The following is a 13410-nucleotide window of genomic DNA, read 5'->3' on the forward strand; positions in this document are numbered from 1 at the left end:
GCCATTCTCCTGCCTCAGCCTCCCGAGTAGCTAGGACTACAGGCGCCCGCCACCTCGCCTGGCTAGTTTTTTTTTTGTATTTTTAGTAGAGACGGGGTTTCACCGTGTTAGCCAGGATGGTCTCGATCTCCTGACCTCGTGATCCACCTGTCTCGGCCTCCCAAAGTGCTGGGATTACAGGCTTGAGCCACCGCGCCCAGCCTCTTTTTTTTCTTTTCTGAGACAGAGTCTTACTCTGTCATCCAGGCTGGAGTGCAGTGGCTTCACAGTTTTAACATGACAGTATTAATAAGGAGTGTTTTTTTTTCTTTTTTGAGACAGAGTCTCACTCTGTCGTCCAGGCTGGAGTGCAGTGGCCTCACAGTTTTAACATGACAGTATTAACAAGGAGTGTTTTTTGTTTGTTTTTTTTTTTGAGACAGAGTCTCACTCTGTCGTCCAGGCTGGAGTGCAGTGGCGTGATCTCAGCTCACTGAAAGCTTTGCCTCCCAGGTTCCCGCATTCTCCAGCTTCGGCCTCCCAAGTAGCTGGGACTACAGGTGCCCGCCACCACGTCTGGCTAATTTTTTGTATTTTTAGTAGAGATGGGGTTTCCCTGTGTTAGCCAGGATGGTTTCGATCTCCTGACCTCATGATCTGCCCGCCTCGGCCTCCCAAAGTGCTGGGATTACAGGCGTGAGCCACCGCGCCCGGCCAATAAGGAGTGTTTTAAGCAGGGCAGAGTGGCATGCATGTATAGTCCCAGCTACTCAGGAGGCTGAGGAGGGAAGATCACTTGAGACCAGGTTTTCAAGACCAGCCTGGACAACACAGGAAGATTTTGTATCAAAAAAGCAAAAACAAAAAAAAAAAAAAAAAAAAAAAAAACAGTCTTACAATGTAATTGAAAGGGAATAAAAAATAATTTCTAAAATCTAAGATGTGAGGTCAATGCCAAGATTTGCATGACTCTCAATCTATCACTTTCTGATACTGCAGGTGGAAGGAAGTTTTACAGACAAGGCCCCAGGCTGGCAATTCAGGTGCCCAGACACAGAACTAGATTCATACTGGCAAGATTACCTCCTCCTTAGTCTTAATACTTACCCTACTGTATAAATACAAGGCAAAAGAATGCTAAGGCAGAATACACAGTGAGTAGGGGCATACACTATAGAAACAATTGCCTAGTTCATGATCTTGTCTTCTGAAAAAGTGGGGCATCTCTGGGAGTCAGCCATTGCAACAGCATCTATTCATTTAACAGCTGTACACTGCAAAGCTGCTCTCAACTACAAGGCACTGTGCTTGACGGGATTCTGCCATCTTATATGTGAATCTGTTATAAGAAGATATGGTAGTGGTAAAACACACTCTCTACTAAAAATACAAAAATTAGCCAGGCGATAGTGGCATGCACCTGTAAACCCAGATACTTGGGAGGCTGAAGCAGAAGAACTGCTTGAGCCTAAGAGATGGAGGTTGCAGTGAGTTGAGATTGTGCTACTGCACTCCAGACTGGATGACAGAGTGAGACCCTGTCTCAAAAAAAGAAGGAAAAAAGGCCGGGTGCGGTGGCTCGCGCCTGTAATCTCAGCACTTTGGGAGGCTGAGGCGGGCAGATCACTTGAGGTCAGAAGTTTAAGACCAGTTTGGCAAATGGTAAAACCCCACCTCTACTAAAAACACAAAAATTAGTCAGGTGTGGTGGCACATGCCTGTGATTCCAACTACTTGAGGGCTGAAGCAGGGGAATCGCTTGAACCCGGGAGGCTGAGGTTGTGGTAAGTCAAGATCACGCCACTGCATGCCAGCCTGGCAACAGAGCGAGACTCCGTCTAAATAAATAAATAAATAAAGAGAAGAAGATATGTTAGGTCGGGAGGGGTGGCTCACGCCTGTAATCCCAGCACTTTGGGAGGCCGAGTTGGGCGGATCCCTTGAGGTCGGAAGTTCGAGACCAGCCTGGCCAATGGTGAAACCCCATCTCTACTAAAAACACAAAAATTAGCCGGGTATAGTGGCACACGCCTGTGATTCCAGCTACTCAGGAGGCTGAGGTATGAGAATCGCTTGAATCCAGAGGCAGAGATTGCAGTGGGCTCAGATTGTGCCACTGTGCTCTAGCTTGGACGACAAAGTGAGACTCTGTCTCAAAAAAAAAAAAAAAAAAAAAAAAAAGAAGAAGATATGTTAAAATGGAGTTCTAGCAGCATTGTGTGGGGCTCAGGGTTCTTTCCAGGGCTATTAATGCTGATCCTGGCTGGAGGGCTGTTCCATATGGAAGTCATAGAAGCAATAACTAGAGAACCTGACAACAGTATGTTACAAAGTACAATGCAAAAGTCTTTCCCCTCTAGTCCTAACTACCATCACCACCATTCTCTAGAGGCAAAGCTGGGACATCTTGTATCTTGCTGTTGCTAGCTCTGTTAGAGCAAGAGGTGGCCATGAGAAGTGCTAAAATATAGCCAGTTGAGAGACCTAGTACAACAGAATGATCCCTAAATAGGAATTCAAGTCTTGGCTCTGCCATGACCTTAGCCTTGTTTTCTGGTATCTTTAAGTCTGTTTTCCTTACATAAAGCAGTATGACTTCAAGTAGCACAGAGATTCTCCATCCTGGTACACATCAGAGTCACCTGGGGAGATTTAAAAATATCTATACCAACGCTCTTTGCAGTCCACTTATATTTGAAACTCTAAAGGCTTATTGGGGAAAAATAGAAGTGCAAAATATTTATTGGGGAAAACAAAAACAAAAACAAAAACAAAACTCTAGGGACCAGTATGTTTTAAAAGTACTTTGGGTGAAGAGTCATTTCTCCAAAGAAAAAATACAAATTGCCAATAAACACATAAAAAGATGCTCAGCATCATTAGCCATTAGGGAAATGCAAGTCAACAACCATAATGAGATATCACTTCACACTCACTAGGATGGGCTATAATGAAAAAGACAAATGTTCACGAGGATGTGGAGAAACTGGGATCTCCACTGACTGTTGGTGAGAACATATGATGCAGCTGCTATGGAAAAATCCGGCAATTCCAGAAAAGATTAAACATAATTACCATATGGTCCAGCAATTCCCCTTGTAAGCACACATCCCAGAAAAGTGAAAATACACGTCTACACAAAAACTTGTATGTGAATATTCACAGCTTCATACTCCTAACAGTAAAAAAGTGAAAACAATCCAAATATCCATCAACTGATGAACAGGTAAATAAAATGTGGTATATGCATACAATAAAAAATTATTTGGCAAAAAAAATGAAATATGATACAGTACAATATGAACCTAGAAAACATAATGCTAAACATTAAAGGCAGTTACAAAAAACATATAAGGTATGATTCCTTATATAGAGAATCATACCGATCATTCCCATTTTGGGGGAAAGTGGAAAGTTGACTACTAATGGGTATGGGCCTTCTTTCTGGGGTGATAAAATGTTCTAAAATTGGTTGTGGTTATGGCTGTACAACTCTGTGACTATAATTAAAACCAGTGAATTTTACATATTAAAATGGTGAATTTTAAGGAATGTAAATGATATCTCAATAAAGTAGTTATTTAAAAAAAGAAAAAGTGCCTCAGTTGATTTTAACAAGCAACCAGGGTAGAGAACCATACAAAACACTTATACCTCATACATTGTGATATCACATAGAAAGTAGTAAAAAATAAGAGTCAGTTAACTATCAAGGTCCAGATTAGTGGTTCTCTACCTTGGCTACATGCTGAAATTAGTTAGCTCTGAACAAACTGATGCCTAGGTCCCATCATCAAGAGATTTTGATTTAATTACTCATGTATGCAAATAGTCATTAGGATTTTTAAGAGCTCCCTCAATAGTTCTAATGTGCATTCAAGGTTGTACAGCCAAGCCACTAGTCTAGACTACGTCTAAAGTTTATTTTGGTACTAAAATTCTAACTATCTGATCTATTGCACTGGGAACTACAACAATTCTTTCTGGCCTCATGAGCCACCATGACCCCCACACTACAATCCCCATCACAATCACCTGCACATCTGTCTGGTCTCAACTTAAATGCTACTTACCATGGGAAAGTCACCCGTGACCTCCAGGGTAAGTTAGGTCACCCCCATTCCACATCCCCATAGCACTCTATATTTCACCTTTCTAACATTTAGCATACCTCAATTTACTTGTTCAATGCCTATATTTCTAGGATTTCCTTCCAAGCTCAATAAGGTAGCACCTCCAAAATTTTACTTTCCACTTGGACACTGTAATGTTTTTATTTTATAGGCAAATAAATTAAAATAGGAATACCACCAAATAAACTGGAAGAATTATATATATAAACTCTAAACATTTTTAATTTTTAAATTCTTTTTTAAAAGTAAATTTCTGTGCATAATACAGCATGTTATAAAAAACACATACATAGTAAATGGTTACTACTGTGGAACAAAATCATGTACCTATCATCTCACATTCCCACTTTCCCCTCTGTGGCAAAAGCAGCTATAATCTACTTATTTAGCAAAAATCTTCAATATAACACACTATTATTAACTGGAGTCCCCACATTGTATATTAGGTCTTTCAACTTGTTCATCACACCTATTTGCTATTTTGTATCCTTTTGACCTAGATCTCCCCACTTTCTCCCCAACTCCAACCCCAGTATAACCACTGTTTCAAAAGTATACATTTTTAACTAAAGAATCTTTTAAAAAACGTTTATAACCACAAAAATAAAATAATAATTATGGCTCAAACAACCTTCAAAATTATCTGAACCTTTTACTTTACCGCCAAAGTAAATGTAGCAACTTTAGCTCAAGGCAAACCAGACCTGTATTCACTTTAAAAAACTACAATAACTAAATCATATTTTACCTGGGAATGTACTTATTCATTATGGCATAAAAGCAGTTGTATAAATCGCTGCGTGGCAGTTGAAGATGCACCAATGGTTTGAGTAGATGTATCCAGCTAAGGGATGTGCTATATTTAATGTTACGTGATTTACAATAAAAGGTAATTACAGATTCAATATCCAAAAGTAATTCTGTTGCCTTCTCCTCTGGCACTGAAAGCTGGTCTAGAAAATAAATGTTAAAAATAAAGTTACCCAGGGCCTGTTAGAGGCTGTTATTGGACATAACACTTGTTTACAAATATATAATACTATGTTAGCGCATTTAGAGAAAGACAAAGTGAAACTACATGAAAGTATATTTTCCCTTACACTTAACAATCATTGGTTCACAGATCCAAAACCCAAGGAAAACACACAGTCGAAACTCTTTATAACAGCTCCCCCCACCCTTTTTTTTTTTTTTTGAGACAGAGTTTAGCTTGTCACCCAGGCTGAGTGCAATGGCACGATCTTGGCTCACTGCAACCTCCACCTCCGTTTCAAGTGATTCTCCTGCCTTAGCCTCCCAAGTAGCTGGGATTACAGGCAACCACCACCACACCCAGCTAATTTTTGTACTTTTAGTAGAGACAGGGTTTCACCATGTTGGCCAGGCTGGTCTCGAACTCCTGACCTCAGACATGAGCCACTGTGCCCGGCCTTCTAACAGTCTTTTAACTTTAAGACAGTTGTTTAAAGAAAATTAAGAATACAGTTTCACTTAAGCATGTTTTCTTTACCTAGTCCATTGAGAGAGAAGGGAAAGAAACAGAAGACTTCTATACATTCAGTATTTACTAAACACTAGCACTTAGTAATACCTGACCTATATATATGTCAAACATAAGAATGGCCAATCTGAATTAAAGGGATAGGCAAAGATAGGCATAGCCCGTGTTCCTGGGAAGCAAAACTGTTTTCTAAACAGATGATCACCTACCCCATGATGGGCAGCTGTTGCTATAACTCTGGCAAGAAGAGGGAAAGGAATTCATTCTCCACTACCAAATTCTCTTTCTTTTGTCCACACCACGAATAATGTTTCTGGTGTGCTTACCACACATAGGCCTATCAAGCCAATAATTTAACTAAAATATGATGGAAAGAGAAACAAAAATACAACAAAGCACTAGAGATGAATTTAAAAGAATAAGCTAAATTGATCTACATTGTGAATTGAAATAGATGTTGTGGGTGATTGGAAACCTATTCAATCACAATTTATAATACTTTCTCTACAGCAGACCACAAACTATGATTTATAGATAAACTTGTGCAACAAAGCTCCTCTTTAATTTGAGGGCTGTATACAATCATACAGATCTTTAACTATACAAAAATCAAAGTCAAGACTACAACAAACCCATAAATGTACACGAAAAATCTAACATATAATGCAAAAGAAACAGTAAAAACTAGGTTATTGTGTTTGTTTTTTTGAGACAGAGTCTCACTCTGTGCCTAGGATGGAGTGCAGTGGCACGATCTCAGCTCACTACAACCTTTGCCTGCTGTGTTCAAGCGATTCTCCTGCCTCAGCCTCCCAAGTAGCTGGGACTACAGGTGCCCACCACCACACCTGGCTAATTTTTGTATTTTTTAGTAGAGACAGGGTTTTGCCATGTTGGCCAGGCTGGCCTTGAACTCTTGACCTCAAATGATTTGTCCACCTTGGCCACCCAAAGTGCTGGGATTACAGGCGTGAGCCACTGCACCCAGTCAAAACTAGGCTCCCTTAAAATCAATAGACAGTATTTCATAAGAATTTCAAAAGAAAAGTTCTAAAGCTATTTACAAGCCTTTTTCATATTCTGAAATTATAAGAAAATAATTCTGAAGAGTGATTCCTCAACCCAAAAATTATTTCCAAAATTTAACTCTGCTTGAAAATGATTATTAAACTTACCAATAAACTGCAGGCAATCTTTGTGAATAGTGTTCTGTTCTGGCAAGTCTAAAACACCATCCCATGATGCCAAACTATCACCTTTTCCTGCAACATTCAGAGCAATCTGGAAGAAAGATTTAAAAAGCGACTAGTTCATATGTTATTCCTCATTCTTGGAAAATATGCTGTAATAATTAAAGGCCCGAATTTAAAAATAATAATAAAGATTACAATTAAGGTATCTATACTCCACCAAATGTTGAGTATTTAGCCATGTCACAACCAGCAGAATTATTTTAAATTCTCCTACATTAGATATTTCTTCATGTTGATTTAGGGAATACAATAAATTACCCAAAATATTTATATATTTAGATATGTAAATTTACACAAGCAATCATCTTTCCTGTTTTTTTAAAATGTAAAAACAACAGAATGTACAGGCAAAGAAAAAGTACATCTGTGCCATATATATTTTAAAATTATACAGAAGAATATTTAATAAATTGAGAAAATGTTTTTGCTGTTTTGTAAGGTTTTTTTAAAAATATAAAATAAACTGTGTTGATTTAAAGAATCTTAAGTGACATATCCAAATGCAACAGGTAGGCCTACTAGAATTCAAATTTAGACAAATCACCTATAAAAACACATGTATGAGACAACTAAAGAAATTATCTCATGATGTTAAGGAATTACCAGTCTTTTTTTTTTTGAGACTTAGCCTCACACTGTTGCTCAGGCTGGAGCATAGTGGCATGATCTCGGCTCACCACAACCTCTCTGCCTCCCGGGTTCAAGCGATTCTCCTGCCTCAGCCTCCAAAGTAGTTGGTACTACAGGCACCGGCCACCACACCCAGTTCATTGTTGTATTTTTAGTAGAGATGGGGATTCACCATGTTGGCCAGGCTGGTCTCAAACTCCTAACCTCAGGTGATCCACCCACCTCAGCCTCCCAAAGTGCCGGGATTACAGGCGTGAGCCACTGCACCTGGCCAGGAATTACCATTCTTTTAAATGTTTCAGACTTTTAGTATGCTAGCAAGGATTTGCTTTAAAACAGTCCAGTGAGTCAGATGTGGAGGAAAGGATGAGGATACTAATCAAACAACATTGGTTAAATGTTGATACCAGTTAAAGCTGGGTTATGGGCACATGGGAGTTCATTATACAAGTTCTACGCTTTTGCATGTACTTAAACTTCTATAATAAAATGTTCAGAATGCTATGTACAGTTTTAATTCCATTTCTGTTACGTATATGCATAGGGCAAAAAGGTAAAAAGGTAAGCACCAAGACCTTACGTGTTTTACCTATAGGTGGTAGATAACAGATTTTTATTTTATCCTTTGTGGTTGTTATGTCATATATGTTTCCACAAATACATGTATTTCTTTTATAATCATAACAACATCTTAATTCAAAATTAAAAAGAATAATAATACACACGCACTGGTGAATAGCTGAATAGAGGAAAACAAAGGGAAAATTTCCTATAACCCCAACAGCCAGAGGCATACTTTTTCTTTTTTTTTTTAACATTGCTATGATCTGTATCTGCAAATATACATCCTATTTTACTCACTGATTGTATCTTGTTTCACGAAACAATTTTCATAAATATCACTTCTTTTCGTTTGTTTTGAGATGGAGTCTCACTTTGTCACTCAGGCTGGAGTGCAATGGCGCTATCTCAGCTCACTGTAGCCTCACCTCCTGGATTCAAGCAATTCTCCTGTCTCAGCCTCTTTGTAGAGATGGGGTTTCACCATGTTGGCCAGGAGGGTCTTGAACTCCTGACCTCAGGGGATCCGCCCGCCTCAGCCTCCCAAAGTGTTGGGATTACAGCATGAGCCATTGTGCCTGGCCCCATAAACACCATTTCTAATGCCTACAAAAGCATATATTACACTCCAAAATCTAAACCATTATTGTTAAATATACCAAACACTACAGAAACACACATTTTAATAAGCTACTGTTTGATAAATCTTCTAGATGTGGCATGCTCATAAGATAATAAAGTTTTCTGCAACTAAGACAGCTGAAGCAACAAACTTTTAAAAATATTATTCTTCTGGCCGGGCGCGGTGGCTCAAGCCTGTAATCCCAGCACTTTGGGAGGCCGAGACGGGCGGATCACGAGGTCAGGAGATCGTCCTGGCTAACACGGTGAAACCCCGTCTCTACTAAAAAATACAAAAAACTAAAGTTGGCGGGCGCCTGTAGTCCCAGCTACTCGGGAGGCTGAGGCAGGAGAATGGTCTTGCAGTGAGCTGAGATCACTGCACCCCAGCTTTGTCTCAAAAAAAAAAAAAAAAAAAAAAAAAAAAATATTATTCTTCAGTGATTATATTTTATTCATTTTAGTTTCTAGTTACCTTCCAAACTTTGGCCCTCAGATCAGCAGGCAGTGGTCTTCCTTGAATTATATTTCTCAAAGTTTCAAGATCACAACCTCCTGCTTCCAGAGCTTCTTCAAGATCTTTTTCCCTAAAAAACAAGTCCTATTTATTAAAATAAACTTTACTTCATACTTTTTTCTTATTCAAGATTCATTTATAAGCATGGCCTATTAAAGGCTTGTCTAAGACACAAAAGTTCTCAGCAGCCAAAATGTAATGCCAAGGCATACACAACATGTTTTCTTGGTGGGAAATCTCAGGCTTCATATAGTCAATTTACTCTCATTTTACCCTTAGTTCTAACCAGTTTCGTTGTCTTTTCCTAGATTACTTTAAAGAGGAGATGGAGTAAGCTGGCTGACAGCACTGTGAAGTCATAGTAATAACAGTGTTCCTAGCAGTGGTAATGACTTTACATAGCAACTATGTGTGGGGCACTATTTCAAACACTTTATGTGTTCTTTTTAATCCTTATAACAATCCCTATGAGGTAGGTTACATTACCGGCCCCACATACAGATGCAAAAATGGAGGCAAAGAAGGGTTATAGATATTTAGGGGACAACTGAAGAAATAACTTTATTGGTATTAAAAAGTTACTATTCTTTCAAGGTGTTTACCAGTATTATGGTATATGGTCACATGTCATATTATGGTCACATGTCATATTAGCAGTAGAGCCAGCATTCAAATTTTAACAGTCTGGTTCCTGAATTCATGTTCTTAACATTATGCTCAATTCAGTCAAGAATTCAAAACACTGCAGCCTGAGACTATTTAGTAAATGACTATATCAATATCATGCCTAGAGCAGTGCCTAGCTTAAAATAAGTATTAAATAAATGTTAGAGGGGAAAAATGATCTATTGGTATATTAAAGAAAAAGAATAATATCACATCATCTACCGGGGAATCTGTCCCCAATATTTCAACATAGGTTCTTTCTATTTTCCATAAGTGTTGGCTGGCTGAGAAATAAAGAGAAAGAGTACAAAGAGAGGAATTTCACAGCTGGGCCACCAGGGGTGACATCACATATCAGTAGGACCGTGATGCCCACCAGAGTCTCAAAACCAGCAGGTTTTTATTAAGGATTTCAAAAGGGGAGGGGGTGTATGAACAGGGAGTAGGTCACAAAGATCACATGCTTCAAACGGCAAAAAGCAGAACAAAGATCACATGCTTCTGAAGGCAAAAGGCAGAACTCCTGATATCTATGTTCAGCGGTGCGCATATTGTCTTGATAAACATCTTAACAGAAGAAACAAGGTTCAAGAGCAGAGAACCAGTCTCACCAAAAATTTACCAGGATGGAGTTTCCCAATCCTAGTAAGCCTAAGGGTACTGCAGGAGACCAGGGTGTATCTCAGTCCTTATCTCAACCACACAGGACAGACATTCCCACAGCGGCCATTTATAGACCTCCCCCCAGGAATGAATTCCTTTCCCAGAGTATTAATATCAATATTCCTTGCTAGGAAAAGAATTTAGTGATATCTTCCCTATTTGCATGTCTGTTTATAGGTTCTCTGCAAGAAGAAAAATATGGCTCTTTTTGCCTGACCCCGCAGGCAGTCAGACCTTATGGTTGTCTTCCTTTTTTCCTAAAAATCGCTGTTATTCTGTTCTTTTTCAAGGTGCACTGATTTCATATTGTTCAAACACACATTTTACAATCAATTTGCACAGTTAACACAATTGTCATAGTGGTCCTGAGGTGATGTACATCCTCAGCTTATGAAGAAAACAGGATTAAGAGATTAAAGTAAGACAGGCAAAAGAAATTATAAAAGTATTATTTGGGAACTGATAAATGTCCATGAAATCTTCACAATTTATATTCCTCTGCTGTGGCTCCAGCAGGTCCCTCTGTTCGGGGTCCCTGACTTCCCGCAACAATCATCAAGTAAATTACCAAGCAGTTTTGTTCGGTCTACTATGTTTAGGAGAAAAGTATGAATTTAATTTCATTTGTATAAGGTAAAAATAACTAAAAGAATACTTTTACAAAGGTATATATTGTTTTCTAGCCAGAAAATAACCAGTTAAATTATCAATTCTGGCTGGGCCCAGTGGCTCACGCCAGTAATCCCAGCACTTTGGGAGCCCAAGGTGGGTGGATCACAAGGTCAGGAGTTCAAGACCAGCCTGGCCAAGAAGATGAAACCCCATCTCTACTAAAAACACAAAAAAGTAGCCGGGCGTGGTGGCAGGTGCCTGTAATCCCAGCTACTTGGCAGGCTGAGGCAGACAACTGCTTGAACCCGGGAGGCAGAGGCTGCAGTGAGCCGAGATGGCGCTACTGCATTCCAGCCTGGGTAACAGAGTGAGACCCCGTCTCAAAAAAAAAAGAAACAAAAAATCACTCAATTCCTTAGGAATTTTCAAAAACTGAGGTTTCAGTCACTGTTTACGATTTCGGCACACATTAAAAATCTGTACAAATTTTTAAGAGCTTCATGACCTGGACAACTTATAACATTCCTTGAAGCAGTCCAAAAGGCAGTTCATCTCACTAGGATCAGGAAAGCAGGATTTTTGTCCCATTTTTGTGGTTCTGAAGAAAATAAATTACTCCCACTCTTCATTTTTTTCAATAAGACAATGAAAACCTCCCCATTGATAGGCATCTAAGAATATTAGTTTAAATGTACATATTTCATAAAATGTTGCTCTCCTAAGGGAAAGGAATTACATGAAAATGTAATCACATAGGATCATACTCAACAGAAAAGTACTTGTTGAATTTGAAAGGTTCCTTGACAAAGCTACTACAAATTCATATGAACAGAAGATAACTAGTGACCACACAAGAAACACTTAGTTCTTTTGCTATATGGTCACCGAAGTGTTGGAAGGGAGAGGTAGAGAAAAATATTTCAAGTCTACTGTTGAGAGACAGTTCAGGTCTACAGCTGATAAACACTGGGGTTTATCTATTCTCTTCTGGCCAAAATGTACAAGGCAGGCTGTTAGTAACCATGAAACAAAGAAAATTTAATGGCATCTTTGGTGAAAAAATACTATATATTTAAACAGTCAAATGTATCAAATAATGAGGGACTAAAAACACTACTTACTGAAATGAAATTATTTTACTAGATGAAGAATTAGAATTGTTCACTGTTTAGTGCAAAATTCTTTTCTTTTTGAAATAATTTTGCCAAATCCCTTACTATTCCCAAGAACAAAGCTTGTATTTTGTTGCAAAATGCCCAATCCTCAAAGTACTTTTTAAATCATAACAATGTACAAGCACATCTCTGTTGATACAGCTGCTGTTGGATTCTTTGATGCTGTCCCCAGGGAACCACGAATGTGCTCTCCAGCAGTAGAACCATCAGCAAGGGCTCCTTCGAAGACCAGAAAATGCTACACCTTAATTAGTAAAAGATACTTCTTACAAACCTAAATAATTAAAAGTAACATGATTTTCTGAACAAGGCATCCAAAGGTACAGTTACTAGACCTTCGACAATATAAATGTGCTTATAAAAGTAGTAAAGAGCTGAAAATTGTTAAGGTAAATAATTCATAGAAGGATCAAGCAGAGATAAGAATTCTATGGCATTTAGCTCTCTCCTCTTCCCCTAAACCAAGTTTCTACTTTTAAACAAGTAATACAATTCTAACACACAAAAGCAAAATCCATATCTGGTGTGGTATGAGTAGGTGGACTGTGTTTTGTTCAGTCTTCTTAGACCTTACAGCAGCTTCTCACTGACCTTACAAATTAAAGGTTGGTACAGTTACACTGGACATCCAGACAAGGTTTTAAAACAGAAAAGTACAGGCCTTGTCCATTTATTCTAAGAAATACAAAAAATAAGCAAAATTATCTACTTTGCTCAGAAAGTTCAGGACAGACCAAATCCAATGCTTCTGAGGTTGGAAGGAAGGAGAAACTCACCTCCTCCTGACTCTGTGACTTTTAAACTATTAACATGTGTTGGTATAATACCATAGGTTCCTGTCATGATCTATCAATAGCATATTTTCAAAACCTAAATAAAACATAACAGAATATCCCCTCACCTGATGTTGTATGATAAAATCACCTACTCTAAGCATTGTAGCCCAAGTTGCTTCAGAATTACAATGAGCAAACAATGTCACTAGATTTACATGGAATTAGTTTAATGTTTATACTCAAGCTAGCAAATGAATTGGATTTTTCTTCTTCCACCAAATGGTGAATAACATATGGAAGCATTTGCACAATGTATGGGAGAA

General features: G+C 38.6%; 1 protein-coding gene across 3 annotated transcripts in view; it reads right to left on the reverse strand.

Annotated features, from left to right (window-relative positions):
• The window catches only part of TBC1D23 (TBC1 domain family member 23), a 64329-nt gene that overhangs the window by 36991 nt on the left and 13928 nt on the right, over positions 1–13410 (reverse strand). For 2 of the 3 annotated variants that reach the window (XM_050782054.1, XM_050782055.1), the window contains exons 2-4: positions 9154–9265; positions 6789–6894; positions 4861–5065 (exon numbers count right to left, since the gene is read on the reverse strand). In XM_050782054.1, the coding sequence (XP_050638011.1) occupies positions 4861–5065; positions 6789–6894; positions 9154–9265 (423 nt within the window). Of the gene's footprint in view, positions 1–4860; positions 5066–6788; positions 6895–9153; positions 9266–13410 lie in introns of those variants that run through there. The other variant, XM_050782056.1, reaches the window with a different exon arrangement.

Source organism: Macaca thibetana, chromosome 2 (genome assembly GCF_024542745.1).
Source record: "Macaca thibetana thibetana isolate TM-01 chromosome 2, ASM2454274v1, whole genome shotgun sequence".
In the NCBI taxonomy this organism is placed as follows: Eukaryota; Metazoa; Chordata; class Mammalia; order Primates; family Cercopithecidae; genus Macaca; species Macaca thibetana.